The sequence below is a fragment of the Branchiostoma lanceolatum genome, chromosome 16, assembly GCF_035083965.1.
Source record: "Branchiostoma lanceolatum isolate klBraLanc5 chromosome 16, klBraLanc5.hap2, whole genome shotgun sequence".
Classification (NCBI taxonomy): domain Eukaryota; kingdom Metazoa; phylum Chordata; class Leptocardii; order Amphioxiformes; family Branchiostomatidae; genus Branchiostoma; species Branchiostoma lanceolatum.
In genome coordinates this window covers 3,457,305-3,474,095 of record NC_089737.1, presented here as the reverse complement: position 1 = coordinate 3,474,095, position 16,791 = coordinate 3,457,305, and the positions used below count along the sequence as shown (strand labels likewise).

At 39.4% G+C, this 16,791-nt stretch overlaps 1 protein-coding gene across 1 annotated transcript; it reads right to left on the bottom strand.

Annotated features, from left to right (window-relative positions):
- Positions 1–15,041: 15,041 nt before the first annotated feature.
- On the bottom strand, positions 15,042–15,827 carry LOC136422145 (centrosomal protein of 85 kDa-like). Its single transcript, XM_066409793.1, has one exon. It carries the CDS (start codon positions 15,825–15,827, stop codon positions 15,042–15,044), a length of 786 nt encoding a protein of 261 aa, XP_066265890.1.
- Positions 15,828–16,791: the final 964 nt, after the last annotated feature.

Sequence of the window (16,791 nt, the reverse complement as noted above, 5' to 3'; positions counted from 1 at the left end):
TACAATGCCATCGTTACTTTCAAGCGTGTACTGGGCCGCCTCCTTGCGCGCTTCCTGCCCGAACACAGTCAACTGTCATCAGAATCAATACGAAACATTTCTTTTGCTTTGTCTTGCCAGTATTCTGCCGACATTTCTTTTGCTTTGTCTTGCCAGTATTCTGCCGTCACACTGAGTGTGACCAAGGACTTGTTGTGACCCGGAAACAGTGGAGTGTCGCCCTCAAACCACATACCGCGAAACCCCCATATGGTGCGTTCTTGGTCCGGAGTGTAATAGGGTAAACCATAGGAAAAAAAGTGCAAAACGGGTCATCTTTAACTCGAGAAATCTTGCTTCTTGGAGAAGTTTAGATACCCAGCTTTATTGAAGGGGCTTGAGGAACTTCTTGACATTACGAGGACACATTTATATGCATGATTTGGCCTTTCGTTCAACATGCAGCAGATACAGAAGAATTCAGCCTTGCCTGTACCTTACCAAGAGTGTATGAAAGAAGTGAACTCTGATGTAGTCAGAGAATCGGGATAGGACGATAATACACATGCAGTTCCACGGCATATACTACTTACGTTTAAAATGTGGCGTGCCATCATGGGAGTTTTTCAGACAGTATAATGTTACTTTCTATTTTCAACCTCTGTATTTGAAATCAATTGTATCTGATAGCTTTTAGACGAAGAGCTGGCCACAAAGGCTTACATTACTTTAATAGAATATGTAGAACATGTAGAAAATTTTGGTCCAACGGCACTATACAGCAGTAAATATGACCACCATGATGTGATGGTGTTAATTGTAATACGTTTTTTTTTAAATTTGTCAGAACATTGTGCTTACACAACCCCAATTTACCGACATTAACGTGTATATACATAATCTCCAAGCAGATCCACGCCGGGCGCGAAAATCGTAGTATGCTAGCCAGAGAGGGTCCAGTCATCCAGAGAAGGTTCATCAGCCCGGCAGGGATCTGCCCTTAGTCGGACCTGAACAAGGTTATTAAACTAATCTCCCCGCAGTCAAACTGCGCTTAGAAAGAAGGTGCGAATTGTGCCGGCGTTCGAAGCCAGGCGCCCGTCATGGGTCAGCTGCGCGCCGTCTCACAGTTACCCGGCAGGTTTGAATTCCAGATAACAATGGAAGCAAGCAAGCGCTGGTGGACGGAAAGAGTCCGCCGTAATTTCCGTGCTATCTGGGAGTTTGAAATTATGGAGACTCAACTTGATGCCATTCTAGCATGTCTGGAGAGTAAAGATGAATTTGTTGGGATTGCGACGGGCAAGGGGAAATCCCTGTGCTACCAAATTGCATTCCGCGGTGTCTGCCGTGAAACAAAACTTGTTTCGATCGTCTCACCGTTACGAGCGCTAATCAGTGACCAAGTAAGGACGTTGTAGAGACTTCTCGATCCACCGGACGACGCCATGGCTTCTGCCATAACTCAAGACATGACAAACGACAAGACTCGGGTTTTACTGAACTGAATATAGACGCGAGAATCTGACTCTCAAAAAGATACAAAGACACTGAAAGATGGCGGTGTTTCGGCGTGGTTTTGCACCGCATCCAAGCGTGAAAGAATAGCCAAAAACAGATTCCAAGTTGTGGTTAAAAAAAAGACGCACCAAGCATTCACATAAATAAAACGACATTTTAATCAATTATGGTTTAACATTAAGCTAGAAACTAATGGTGCAAATTTGTCTAACGGAAAAGTCTGTATGTCGATACCTTTGCTTTGATGCGTTGTGATGCGGTGTGTTCCCGCACTATTGTATCTGAGGGGAAACACTCCTGCTGTGAAATGGCGAGGCCGGCCGGGTTCGTCCCAGATTCGGGGTTGTAAAACGATAATCCCTGCCAATTTTCATGTTGGAGTTAAGCAGGCACGAGGAGGAGTAGAGGCACCTTCCTCAAAAGGTTGCCCCTCCTCGTGCCGGTTAATAACCTTGTTCAGGTCCGACTAAGGGCAGATCCCTGCCGGGCTGATGAACCTTCTCTGGATGACTGGACCCTCTCTGGCTAGCATACTACGATTTTCGCGCCCGGCGTGGATCTGCTTGGAGATTATATGTGGATGTCCCTCAGCCTGTCTCAAACGAAATGGATTATTTAGCTACATAGTACTTCCATATTGTATTTGATAGTTTTTGAACTTAGAAATGCATATATGTTGAAATATGAAATAATATTGCATACAGGCTTTCCTCAAACTTCCTGTCATTGAATAATTGAATTGAATTGACGGTTAATTGAATGAAGACCTTTATTGTACATTCGAGCCCCGAGGAGCTAGATACACGTCATTTAACATAAACCTAACTAACATGTAAGTGAAATACACAGTGAAATAAATACAGTACATAGTTGAACATATTTATTAACGTTACATGGTAGACGAAAGTGATACGCTAAGCTAATCCAGTAGAGTCAACTTCTTCTCGCTTCTTTGTACATGTGTAGATGTATGAACAGATCATGTTTCTTGTACAAGTTTTGTCTAGACGCAACAAAAATACGAATCTACCCGTTGCGTTTAAATATTCAAAGTATGGGAATTTCTCATTTATACGTTTGAAAAGAACAGTTCTTTCTATCTCGTAAAGATTAAAATCTAAAATGAAGTGTCACTCATCTTCTATTTGATTTAACTTACAATATTGGCAAAGTCTATTTTCTAGAAGCGTGCCGTTGTGCCTTCCTGTTATAATGATGTTTTGGGTATCGTTAAATTAGGAATGCACGCGTATTTATGAATAACCAACCATTCTATCAAACTTTGTGTGTTTGATCTGTACATATTCGTGGCAAATACAAAAACATTCTGTCCCAATATGTCAAAGATTGTAAAAAGTCTGTATGTTGAATCCGTCTGTATCCGTGGCAAATACATACTATACGTATCTGTCAGGATCTGGGGCAATTTCGTGCAATGTACGGCCCCATGTCCGTCGAAAATTCCTATTTTCGTATTCCTCCGGATCTGAGGTTCCGGATCACGGTGCGTCGGATCCGTTACGGATTCTTTGTTGAATCCGCCTGTATCTGTCAGTATCCGCCATTTTCTTTTAACAAAATACAGAAAAATCCCTGTACGTATCCGTCAGGATCTATGGTATTTCCGTACAGTGTACGGCTCCGTATCCGTCTAAAATACCTTATTTTCGGATCGAAAATACCTTATTTTCGGATTCCTCCGGAAATATTCCCGACCCCGGTGCGCCTTAGTTCGATCTGTTACGTTGGATCCGTCAGTATCCGTCAGTATCCGCCAAAAATACAGACAAATCCCTGTACGTATCCGTCAGGATCTGTGGCATTTCCGTACGGTGTACGGCTCCATATCCGTCGAAAATACCTTATTTTCGGATTCCCGATCCCTGTGCGGAAGTAGTCGGATCCGTTAGGTTGGATCCGCCTGTATCCGTCAGTATCCGTCAGTTTCCGCCCAAAATACAGAAAAATCCCGGTACGTATTCGCCGGGAAACGAGGCCATTTCGTGCAGTGCAGCCTCGTTGAGTCACACAATTTAGTAATCACAGACGTTGAGAATAGTCTGCACATTATTCTTGTAATATTATGATCCAGGCACCAGACGTGTGAGTTTTCCGAGAGGAATTCGAAGTCTGATAGCCTTCGTGTGCTGACGTGTCGTATTCAAGTGTAAATATAACTTTTTCGAAGAATCATTCTACTAAGTAAGTAAATGATCGAACTGTCGATCCTCCGTTCCTGTACCCTGTTCAATATATGTAGATGACGTTATCTTCCTGTCATGTCTTGCTCCTCAAAATGATAGGTCTGAGACTGAGACCGTTGACTTCTACTCTACTTTGAGTATATATGTTCAATCCATAGCCAAACATTTCATGCTGTTCATAGGAGGCGACTTCAACGCCAGGATAGAAGGGACATTTTCTTACCATAATGCCGACAATCGAAATGGAAAACCATTCAAAATGTTGTAGATAGGTCTACAGATCAGAAGTTACACTCAGATTTTTTTTCTGTTTCGTCTGACCACTTGGCAGAAAAATTGTTCCGTTGACAAATAGTCACCATACCATACTTAGTTTATTCCCATGGTTTGTTCGCTGGTTAATCATCAAGAGCAAAATATTCTTTATTTTGCGAATTCGTTTTTATAGATTTCAACTGACGCATAGAATGCTAGCAGCAAAGTATGTTGCAGTTTGTTTTTAATAGACCACAGTCTAACCCCATTCTAAATCTCTGACGTTTGGTCGAAGGGAAATAAAGCAGTGCCCTGGATAGAGAATTTGGGCTCTATATATATAGTCGGTCAAACGTTGCAAGGCGAATCTACAATAATCTATGTTACATGTTAACTCTTTAAAACAATGTGCATGATGGTAACACGTCACCGGACCGTGCTTGCCGTGGAAAAAAAAAATCAAGTTTAAAGCTGTTTGTCAAGTATTCATCGAGAAGCTTCGAAGTACTGGGCGTGGCAACTACGGCTGCGCATTGTACCTTTCCATCGCACGTTGATTACATCTTGAGTTTGCACGTATTACCCACTGATCCCCACACAACCACCAGTGCTGATCTGTTCCTGTCATTGTTTTTAGATGTTATACCGGCAGTTATGTTAATTTTTAAGTTGAAATGTTTATGTCACTTGCGGGATTTATTACGATCGAACTTATGATTGAAGACATTGGTGTTAAGCATGTTATTTTTTGAAGAAAAAATCAGGTTTATATAGGTCTTTTACGCCGAAAGTTTTGAATAGTGTACGAAGTGCGATATGGTAGATATAGCAAAGAGCATGAATATGACATTACATTGACATGTTCTGAAGAGAGATTTTTACTAAGCAGTCCGTAAGACAGCGGTTACTGATGACACAAATGACACCCTCGTGAACGACTTCTTTGTACGTGACACCTCGTTGGTATAATTGCTACTTTATGACTAAATGGCCTGGGATTACGCCGAGGTGCCGGCATCAATTTCAAACACTGCTGTGGCAACATAACTAAGGTATTCGTTCATAGTTTAAACATTGGAGATTGGATGTAAAAGTCCACCGTCACATTTCCCGGGTATGGGCGCTCCTCCCCCTAAACAATCAAAGTAGTTTTTGGGGGGGGGGCGTGTCCGAAGTGTCAGTTATAAGTAACCGGTTTTTGCCATGTTGGTCTATACATTGTAAGCCCAAATGTCAGAAGGATTCCGTCATGCAGTGATCATGTGAACATTATCAGGACTTCACGTGAACAATCACTTTGTTTGCACACCGTTTTTCTGGGAAAGCATGGCCAAGGAGCCAATCACCATTGAGTAGCATCCGGTACCCCTGCTGTATAAGGGGCCCATTTCTTCAGGTCCTCCCATTCCCACCTTCAACCTCGAAGTACGCCAGCCACGAAGTACGTCCAGCCACAGGCAAGTACGAGCTACCTGCCCCCCCCCCCCCATCTTCTACACCACGTCTGAGCACCACAGCGGTGAGATGAAGCCTCTACTTGTTTTTAATTATTTTTGCCGTTATCTTTACTGTACGCAATTGATACATCTTGTAAACTTCGCTAAAATACACTCCATACTCAAAAACCTTTACATCAGGCCTTTTTCCGTTCATTATATAAGGAAAAAAAGTACAAACGGCACACATGGCAACACAACATGTAACTCGCGGTCAAGCAGCAGTATCTCATACATACCCGGAAAACCGCTCCATGGCGTAACACACCATGTTTGTACTGATGAGAACAAGCTGCGCATCTTGACGGATTTATTTGATTCACTCACAACGGGAAGGGCCCTACTCTTTCCGATAAATGTGATGGGTTCTTTTGCGTGCTCGAAGTGAGGAAATTCGTGTAAAGTGCCTTTCCCAAGGGAATAACGTCAACGGGGCAAGGCTGGGGACCCAGGATTCGAACCACCTGCCATTGCGCCACCGCGACGCCGGTCTTCGCGCCGCGACGTCCTTCCAAAACTAGATCTGAAATCATTCATAACTGTTGCTTTTCATGCATTTTTGCGCTTTTTTTGTCGGCGACTTTGCTAGGACTTCAGTAGAAACGCCCCAAGATAACTTCCAACACAATGATTTGCGGACCATGCTACTTTTATTTATTGAAGACCTTTATTGTATGATCGTGCCCCGAGGGGCTAGATACAGGTCGTTTAACACAAACCTAACTAACATCTAAGTGACATATACAGTGAAATATGTACAGTACATTGTGTAAACATACATGATAGAAGAAAGGGATAAGCTAAGCTAATCTAGTAAAGTCAACTTCTTCTCGCTTCTTTGTACATGTGTAGATGTATGAACAGATCATGTTTCTTATACAAGGGTTATCTAGACGCAACAAAAATATGAATTTATCCGTTGCGTTTAAATATTCAAAGTATGGGAATTTCTCATTAATACATTTGAAAAGAACATTTCTTTCTATATCATAAAGTTTACAATCTAAAATGAAGTGCCGCTCATCTTCTATTTGATTTAACTCACAAAATTGGCAAATTCTATGTTCTAGAAGCGTGTGGTTGTGCCTTCCTGTTTCAATATGTAATTTGTGACAACTAATCCTGAATTTAGTGACAGCTACTCTATGCTGTATGTTATTTATATATAAATACTCTTCTTCCTTATACAGGGACTTAAACAGTCGGTAAGTTCGTAATTTGTTGCTATAAGATTTCTCTCTATCATCATTGTGAATTTCGGATGAGAATGTTTGGGTGTAAATATCTTTCAAACGTTGGCTAATGGAATTGATGATAGGAGTCATGTTTGTTCCCAGGGATACCTGGGGGCTCCAAACGAAGGCAAAACCACACCCTTCTAGCATCTTACGAACACCGGACGCCCAGCATCTTTTACCATTAGAATCTAGCAGAAATTGACACGAAATGGCGTCCGCTTGTAGACTGTCAGCTGGCACGTTCTGGCGCATTCTGAGGAAATGTTTGATGGCGTTAAGGGATGCTTCAACTTGAATTGGGTACCTCCCTAGCTCCGCTCTTGACGCAAGGTTACTGGCTGATCTGGGAACATTTAGGGACTGTTTGCAGAATTTAAGATGGACGGATTCAATGGGACAGAATTTAGGACTTTTAACTGCGCCCCAAATTTCTGAGCCATAGAGTAGAATAGGTTTTACACAGGAATCAAAAAGTCTGTTTTTAACAGATAATGGGGCATTGGCTTTATCCAGTGACTGTTTGATTGCAAATAGAGCTTTTAAACCTTTGGAACGTAAGAATTTGTTATTTGCTTTGAACGTGCCAGCTGAGTTTATAACTATACCTAGATAAGTGTATGACGTAACAATTTCTACAATATGACTATCAAATACAAAAGAATAGTTTTTTTGGTAAGCGACCACCTTTTGAAAAAAACAATAATCTTTGTTTTTCTAAGGTTTACCTTTAGTTTCCAATGTGAACAGTACTTTTCTAAATTATTCAGGGAATGTTGTAGTCCCTGTTTTGACTCGGAGAGGATGACCAAGTCATCAGCATATGATAGACAGGGGACCACTTTGTTATGCATAACTGGAGGATTACAGAGAGTGTTGTTGAATTGACATATAATATCGCTCACAAATAGATTAAACAACGTTGGACTTAAATTACATCCTTGTTTTACCCCACACTCGGTAACGAAAGTCTCAGTCAGACCATTTCTAGACTTCACGCAGTTCATAGTACAGGTGTATTAGAATACATACCTTCTATAACTTTGAGAAAATTACCACCTATGCCAATTTTATTCAATTTATGCATGAGACCGTTACGCCAAACAGAATCAAACGCTTTGCTGAAGTCTATAAAGCATGCGTAGAGTTGAGAATTATTGCTCAGGTATTTTGTAACTAGTGTGCTTAGAACAAACAGGTTATCAGTGGTTCTGAAGTTTTTTCTAAATCCGGCTTGATGGGGTTGAAAGAGGTTGTTTTGTTCAGAGAATTTGACTAAACGTACGTTCAAAATAGATGAGAATAATTTCCCTAAACAACTAATTATCGAAATGCCTCTGTAGTTGTCTGGCAGGGAGGTGTTTCCTGACTTGTAGATGGGGACAATGTGACTGACTGACCATTCTTGTGGAAAATAACCGTTTTGTAAACAAGTGTTAAAGAGATTGAGAAGGGGCTCTTTTAGCTGCATTTTGCCAGATTTTAACATTTCATTTAGAATACTGTCATTTCCGCTTGATTTGTTGTTCTTTAGTTTAGTGTGGCACTGCTAGTTGATCAATGAAACATCATTGTATATTCTGTAAAGAAAGCTGTTCAAAAATTTTCTTTAGTCAAGATTTCTTTGTCCCAAAGAATGATCATGGCCATTGATAGGTATAGGTAAGGCAGGTCAGCGTATCTAAGCAGCGCATTTTAAAGGCCTGTGGGAAAACTAAACAGATATCATCATTTAATATGATATCTAATTTTTTTCAACAAAATGCAGTTTAGAAAAATATTCCCAAAGTCCAAAAGACATGATATTTTTTCTATACATGCTGGCATGTGCCCCCATTCAGAAATGTATTGGATTTATTTTGAAATATGTTCCTGATTTGTGAAAATAGATTAATTTGTCTCTTTTAGCTTAGGGGTATAATTTTAATATACTTCCTTAATAATCGCCTCGCAACTGAAGACAGGAACATAAAAATTTCAACTGAGGCCGAGTATAGAACAGGACATTACCAATCATTTCACTGCATTTCCTATACTATTCCAGTCACGGCTCGTGCTTTCTACAATGGTTTGAAGTTTGAACGATCAGTTTTTACCTAGTTATCTCCAGTCGGTGTCATGAAATGCATAAAACCATAATGTAAACAAACAAGCACTTCTCACTATCTACACCGGTCTGTTCCTTCCACACATACAATATTGCAGTACAGTATGGGACCAAGGGGGTAAAGGGTCTCTGGGAAAACTGCAGAGACTTCAGTGCAGAGCTGGACGTGTGATATTGGGGTGTAATCGCTACATTTCTTCTGCAACCGTCTTGAACACACTTGGGTGGACCCCGGTAGCTGACTTACATAAGAAATCCAAAGCCACACTAGTATTTAAAGCACTCAACGGCATGACCCCTCCCCACCTTACTGCACTGTTCAGCCAGGTCTCGGAAATTCACACTCACAATACCCGCCTCAGAGCACAGGGCGGCCTCCAACTACCTAAAGCGAAATCTGAACATAGAAAGCAAGCTTTGTCGTGCTCCGGTGCGATGCTCTGGAACTCTTTATCCAGCAGGCTCAAATCGGTAAGAACACTCCAATTCTTCAAACGAATATACAGAGAGGAACATATGACTTAAGTTTCTTTTACTTCTCAATGAATCATTATGATTTCTTCTTGTTTTCATTTGATAATATGATTTGAAGATTTGAATAATTCACATTCTTGACATGAGTTTTCTTATGATTTTCACTTTGATATGCAATTTCCGCATCATGTTGATTTACATTTAAGTTCCTTGTTTTGATTCGCCATCTTTATGTTTGGAGCCAATATTTCTAGTCTATTACGTTACTGTTAGTTATTTTGATAAGGATTTACGTTTGTTTGGTGAAAAGTTGTCAAGTCAATCTTTTATTTTCTCCATGAAAAATGGAGATATTGTTTTGGGTGTGTCTGTGTGTCTGTTTGTTTGTTTGTCTGTTTGTCTGTTTGTCTGTGTTTCCGGACTACTGTAGTCAGCATAACTCAAGGACCTCTTGATGGATTGCGATGATATTTGGTATGTGGGCAGGTGTTGTGAAGCCGAAATTCAAGGTCGATTTTTGGCCCCCTGGTATGTGACCTTGGTACTGCAGCAGAAATTCCATTTTTGTATCTCTTGACTTGGACGTGCTTTGGTATTATTTTTTTGGTGGCAGATAGCTTGTGGTGTAATGAAGACGTGGTGTTGGTTTGGGCCCCCTAGCAGCTTGCTGTGGAACTGCAGTGTCGTTATTGTGAAAATCTTCTAAGGTGAATAACTGAACAAAGGAAAGACGGATTTACATCATATTTAGTATGCAGGTAGCTTAGACAGAGATGTACACAATGAAGTGCAAATTATGCTAATTGGGACTTAATTTGGATAGCTAATGAGGGAAATCTATATTTGCAGTGTCAATGTCAGACTCAAATACATGTAACGTATGTAGTTTATGGAATGTGTATCATCGACAGATACCAATTATGCAAATAAATTCCTAATTTGCATAATTAATGCAAAACACCAAAATTCATCTAATTGGAAAATTATGGGACTGTCAATATTGCAACATGTGTAAGGTGTTGATGACCAAGCATATATTATGCAAATGTGTAAGTCATTTGCATAAATAGAATTGTTCATGGAGATATGAGGTCGTGAAACTCTTGTTAACCATGTTTGTAGGAAATATGGTCATCACTCAAGTTGACAGGCCGTAATTAGCACTTATATAGGAAGTAATTACGTGTATCTGTAATCTGCTCGTGTGCAATGTCAACAGATCACAATTTTATTGTTATGCAGATATAATCGAAGACTTAAACAACCAGTCCGAAGCCAGTGTCTAAACTAAGGTAGGCTTGAGTGAAAGTTTCTCTGTTAAAATTTGTGTCCGTCAAGGGTGCTTTCTAAGCCCCACCTTATTCAACCTGTACATTAGTGACCTCATAGATTTGATTTGATTTAATTTATTCGACTGTAGAAATGTACAGCCAGGGCTACCCAACTATATACTAGCCGAATGCTATTACAAAGGGTTAGCCCTGGGAACAGTATTCAAAGTTCAATACAAACTTTCACAAGGTGCGTCAAACACACACATAGAGGCGTACACAAAACACAAAGTGAAATTACATAGAAGAAACAAAATCAACAAAAACCATCACAAGACTGAAGCGCATATTGAAAAAATGCACGAGCCTAAGCTATTTATAAATAGTTAACAATGCCAAGCCAAAACTTAGGTTCATATTACGTACTAGGTTACTTAGATTATACAACATGTCATCTAACACTTGTGGTAGGTCAGTCAATTATTTACAGAGTATTTGTTGCCGAGTGATGTACAGAGTTTGTTTTTGAAGGAGCTCATAGATGAACTTAATGCAGAACATCTAGACGCTACCCAGTTACAATTTTCAAAAGTAAATAGCCTGTTTTATGCAGATGATATTATCTTACTATCGGAAAGTAAAGAGGGACTACAGAATGCAATTAACACTCTTAACCGGTTTTGCCATCAATGGAACCTAACCGTCAACCTGGCGAAAACTAAAATTATAGTATTTAACAGGTTTGGTTTGGTTTGGTTTATTCGCACATGTTAAAATCATTTTGTATTACAAGATAGAACAAGAAGAAAATAGGCGTGCTGGGGGAAGAAAAAAAGCCATAATGGCTTATACAAGGTCTTCCCCCATCTAAATTAACAAAAAAATAACATAGATCTAACAATTCATAACATAATTATAGTAGTAAATGGTAACAATAACAAATCAAACAATAATAATAGTAACAGAATACTGACGAGTAGTCATTTAGAGGGTCAATCGCAGTTAACAAAATAACAATAATATAACAATTCATAACATAATTATAGTAGTAAATGGTAACAATAACAAATCAAACAATAATAATAGTAACAGAATACTGACAAGTAGTCATTTAGAGGGTCAATCGCAGTTAACAAAATAACAATAATATAACAATTCATAACATAATTGTAGAAATAAATAATAACAATATCACATCAAATCATACGATAACAATAGTAACAAATGATAATATTATAATTGATTGCATACAAACATAATAATTATATATTAAATCATAGCATAATTCAACAATGAAATTATATAGTTTAACACAAAGTCTATCGCAGTTAACAAAACATAGCAAATAAGTGTAAGGTGAAAAAATAAAGAGAAGAAATTCAACTGAGAGGGCTGGGGCATGAAAGTAGGTGGTTTTTGAGATTTCGTTTGAAGCTATTTAGGGATGTAATACTTTTCAGGTGTAGAGGGAGGTTGTTCCAATGAATCACACATTTGTACTGTACACTATTTTGAGCTAGGCTTGTTCGAACTAGGGGGATATGCAGTTGGTCTCTCTGTCGAGTTTGGTAAGCGTGATATTGGGAATTCATAACTAGGAAGCTATCAAACGTATCTGGTAGAGAATTACTGAGAAATTGGAATGTAAAAGTATTGAGCTGAAGTCTATTTATATCGATAATGTTTAAAATCTTAAGCTTCATAAATAGAGGAAGAGAATGGGCATAAAAACTGGAACCGGCGGCCATACGTACAAATCGTTTTAGAAGTAGTATTAGGGGCTGCAGTGTTGTTTTGTAGGTGCATCCCCAAACAATATTTCCATAGATCAGATTTGGGTATATTAGGCTATTATATATGGTAATAATGGTTTGTTGATGAAGAAGATGTTTGATTTTCCCTGTAATTCCAACAGTTTTAGATATTTTTTTACTTAACCAGTCTATATGGGGTTTCCAAGTCAATTTGTCATCTATTATTATGCCTAAGAATTTGGCTTGGCTATCTTGGGAAAGTGGTCGATTTTTTAAAAATATGTTTGCGTCATTTCTATTGTAGGTTTTATTCTTATTACAGAAGATTAAGAAATAGTTTTTTTTTTTAACATTGACTGATAACTTGTTGGCCTCAAACCAGGTAACAACTTTTTCTAATTCTTGATTGGCTAGTTTAACTAGAGTATTAAAGTTCGAGTGCGATAGGAAAAGATTTGAGTTGTCGGCAAATAAGATGAAGAAGATAGTTGAGGAGGCTACTGCAACGTCATTGATATAAATTAGAAATAGTAGGGGACCCAGAATCGATCCTTGTGGTACTCCACATTTTACATTTTTGAGTGCTGATTTAGTATTACTGAGAGTTACGTATTGTTGTCTGCCGGAAAGATAAGAGGAAAACCATTTTATCGCAGAGTCATTAATGTCGTATCTTTTTAGCTTGCTAAGTAAAATAGAGTGATTTACGGTATCAAATGCCTTAGATAGATCGAGAAAAATTCCTATGGTGTACTCTTTGTTGTTCATAGCTGAGGAAATTTTGTCCATTAACTGAGCTAGTGCCATCGAGGTGGAATGGCCTTTTCTGAAGCCATATTGGTGTTTGTACAATATATTATTTTGATCTAAGTGTTTCAGAAGACGATTATATACTAGTCTTTCGAGGACTTTAGATATACAGGGCAGGACAGATATGGGTCGATAGTTGTTAACATTTAGCGGGTCACTACTTTTAAAGATGGGAGTTACTTTTGCGACTTTAAGCGATTGAGGAACAACTCCATTTTGCAAGGAGAGAGAAAGAATATGTGTGAGAGGGTCAATAATATAGGGCAAAGATAACTTCAGGACTTTCGCACTTATTTCATCATGGCCAGCGGCTGAATCCTTTAAGCTTTTGACAATGTCTGAAATTTCGCCATTGGTTGGTGGTACAAAGTTCGATAAGGTAGAGTCTACTTGTAATGTGATATAGCTTAAAGGGTCTTTTGGAACATTTGGAATCTTACTTTCTAGAGAAAGCCCAATATCGACAAAGAAGTCATTAAATTTATCACAGATTTCATTTTTATTTTCGGTAGTTTCATTACCAATTTGAACTTTTTTGGGACCAGGTGTTCTACTTTTGTCACGATTTAATACTTCATTAATTAGTTTCCATGTTTTCTTGATATTACTAGTAGCATCAGAGAACTTTCTGTGGTAGTATTCTTTTTTAGTAGTTCTCAGGAGATGATTTAGCTTATTTCGGTCCTTTTTGTACACACTGTGGTTTAACGGTGTGGGGTTCTTGACGTATTTCGTAGAGTTTTGTTTTTTTGCGTATTGACTTCAGTAGTCCGCTGGTTAACCAAGTTTTTTTTCTGCACTGCTGGGAGATTTTTGTGACTTTCTTTGGGAAGCATTTATCGTATATAGATCCATATCTTTCAAGAAAACGATTGTAAACTTTCTCTGTGTCAGTTTCGTTTAGTATGTCGTTCCAAACTGCTCCTGATAGTGATTCTGTGAACCTCTGGGTATTCTTTGTGTTTATTTGTCGGTAAGATATTTTTTCAGTTTCCTTAGTTGGCGCCTCCACATCAGATATAAGGAATATTGGAAAATGGTCGGATATATCAGTAATAAGGATGCCTACTTTATAGTCTGTACTTAGTGAGTTAGTATAAATGTTGTCTATCAGGGTGGCGGAGTAGGGTGTTATTCTCGTGGGTTTACATATAAGTGGGTAAAAGCCATATGAAAACATATCATTGACATGGTCGGTGGTAGGCTGGTTTGTGTTGTTAAGTAGATTGATATCAAAATCACCGGTAATATAACAAGCTGCTCTTTCCCTATTGATACGGTTCATGGATTCCTTCAAACATTCATTAAATTCTCTGATGTCAGTATTAGGTGGGCGATAAATACAGCCTATGATTGCTTTCTTCCCTTTTGGACTACTAGGTGAGATCTCAATGAATATACTCTTGGTGCCTGTGTCGTCCATGACAAATTCCAGTTCTTCTCGTTCTTGATAGAGAACATCGCTTCTAATGTATAATGAAACACCCCCTCCAGTTTTGTTCTCTCTGCAGTGGTGTATGCTCTTATAGCCAGGTATACTATAGTTTTGTCGAAATATCTGATAACCAAGTTTCGGTTAATGCAATGATTGTGAAGTTCTGGTTAAGGGAGGAGAGATATTCACTGAGTTCATCAAAATGACATGGAAGACTTCGTACATTTAAATGGAACATAGATAAGGAATTACAGCTATTATGGAAAGTATTAAAGGAGTCAGCTGTGTGATATTGAGAATTCACGTTCATGGTTACATAATAGTCATTCAAAAAATTCAAGTCAGGATCTAGGGCTAGGGGTGAAGTATGCGAATCATTATCAAGGTCATTTAGGTCAAGTGGGTTAAAAAACAGGGTGCTGGGTTGGGGGTTTGTTTGGTCCATGGTTATGAGTGGTATATCGTTATCAGACTTAACTTATTTGAGTTCCGAGGGCAGTTCAGGGATTTCCGTCTTGTCTGGTGTGTCTGGAGTCAGATCTTGTACTTCGGCGATCAGGTATTTCCACTCTGTGAGGTTCTCTTGGGGGGTGGATGATGAGCTTGTCGAATTTCAGGTATGCAATGTCTCCTCTTTCTCTGGCCTCTTTCATCTTCGGGATGAGCTCTTTCCTCTTCTGGCGTACCATCTCGGAGAAATCCTCGTTGATGTAGATGTTACTTCCCTTCAGGTACTTAGCTCGCTGGACGATTGTATCTCTGTCTTTGAATCTTAAGAGCTTGGCTACGATAGGGCGCGGCCGACCACCATCTTGGTATCTACCATTCCGGTGGGCTCTCTCAATCTCTATACTCATGGGATCAAGCTTCAGTTTTTCCTTCATGAGACTTTTCACTTTTTGCTCACACTGGCTCCAAGTTTCATCCCTGGCGTCGGGGACTCCATCAATCAGGATGTTGCTCCTCCTGGACTGATTTTCTAGGTAGTCTGCTTTGTTCTGGTGTACCTGTAGATCTGCTTTGATTTGGGATATTTCAGTTTCAATAACCTTGACGTGATGTTCGTGGTCACGTAGGGTAGACTTGGTGTCGTCAGTTTCCTTCTGAGTGAAGTGCAGGCTGTCTTTGATCTCTTGTACTTCACGAATCAAGTTGTCCATCCGCTTGTGAGTTGATTCAACAATAGTATCCAGAAATGATTTGAAGTTTCTCTCCTGTAATTCTAGCAGTTCTTTAACCATCGAGAGTGAAACATGGTCGTCTTCTGGAGGTTTTTTTGGCGCCATTCTGATTCTTAGCGATGGGAGGGGGGGTCACTGAAACAACAATGGAAAATCTAGGCAGCAAGGGTCATTTAACAGCGCAGACAACACAAACTATGTGACAAATAGAGTGAATGCTGCACAGTAAGAGACCTACCGGCGGGGGCTCCACTAAGGGAGCCCGCTGCGGTGATTCCGCTTGTGAGAAGCTATGAAATGTAGCGTCGTTTGTTGTTGCTATGGCGTCGGTACAGCGTCCTTTGTTGTTGCAAGGCTTCAGGTAAATTTCTCAGAACAGGTGAGTCGATCGTCCAGTTTTCTCAGAAATAGTAGACTTGTAGATACTCAACTTCCGGATTCAGGTATGATTTACGGCCGATGGTGAGTTTTTGAAGATAAAAATTGAGGAATATAACGTCATGATGACAGCTCAGGTGAGAACGGCTGCCATCTTGGACCGTACCGTAACAGAAGAGGGCTTTCATTCAATAATCTTAGTTTTTCACTATGTAATAAATAGATGGAGGTAGTACCATCATATTGTTACCTAGGAGTTATATTAACAGCGGGATGTACATTTAGCGCTGCCACGAAAAAGCTTCAAAAGAGGGCATTAAAAGCAATGTTTAACATAAGAAGTACTCTTCGAGAAACTAGGTCGTCTGTATCACTGCACTGTAAACTGCTTGGTACATGTATTGTTTCGATATCATTGTATGGCTCTGAAGTATGGTGCAATGTAAGTACGAAGTAAGATGAATGACAAGTCTACAATAGAAACTGTACATTTGAAATTCTGTAAATATGTCAATGACGTTCGGAGGAACGCCAGTAACTTCGCTAGTAGAGCGGAACTGGGACGTTTTCCGTTGCTAATAGAGGCTCAAAGCAGAATGTACAGTTACTATATTAGATTAGTTAACGATGTACATACAGGTAGTCTTCAATACGAAGCCTACATGGTACAACGCCGAAAAATACCCTGCGA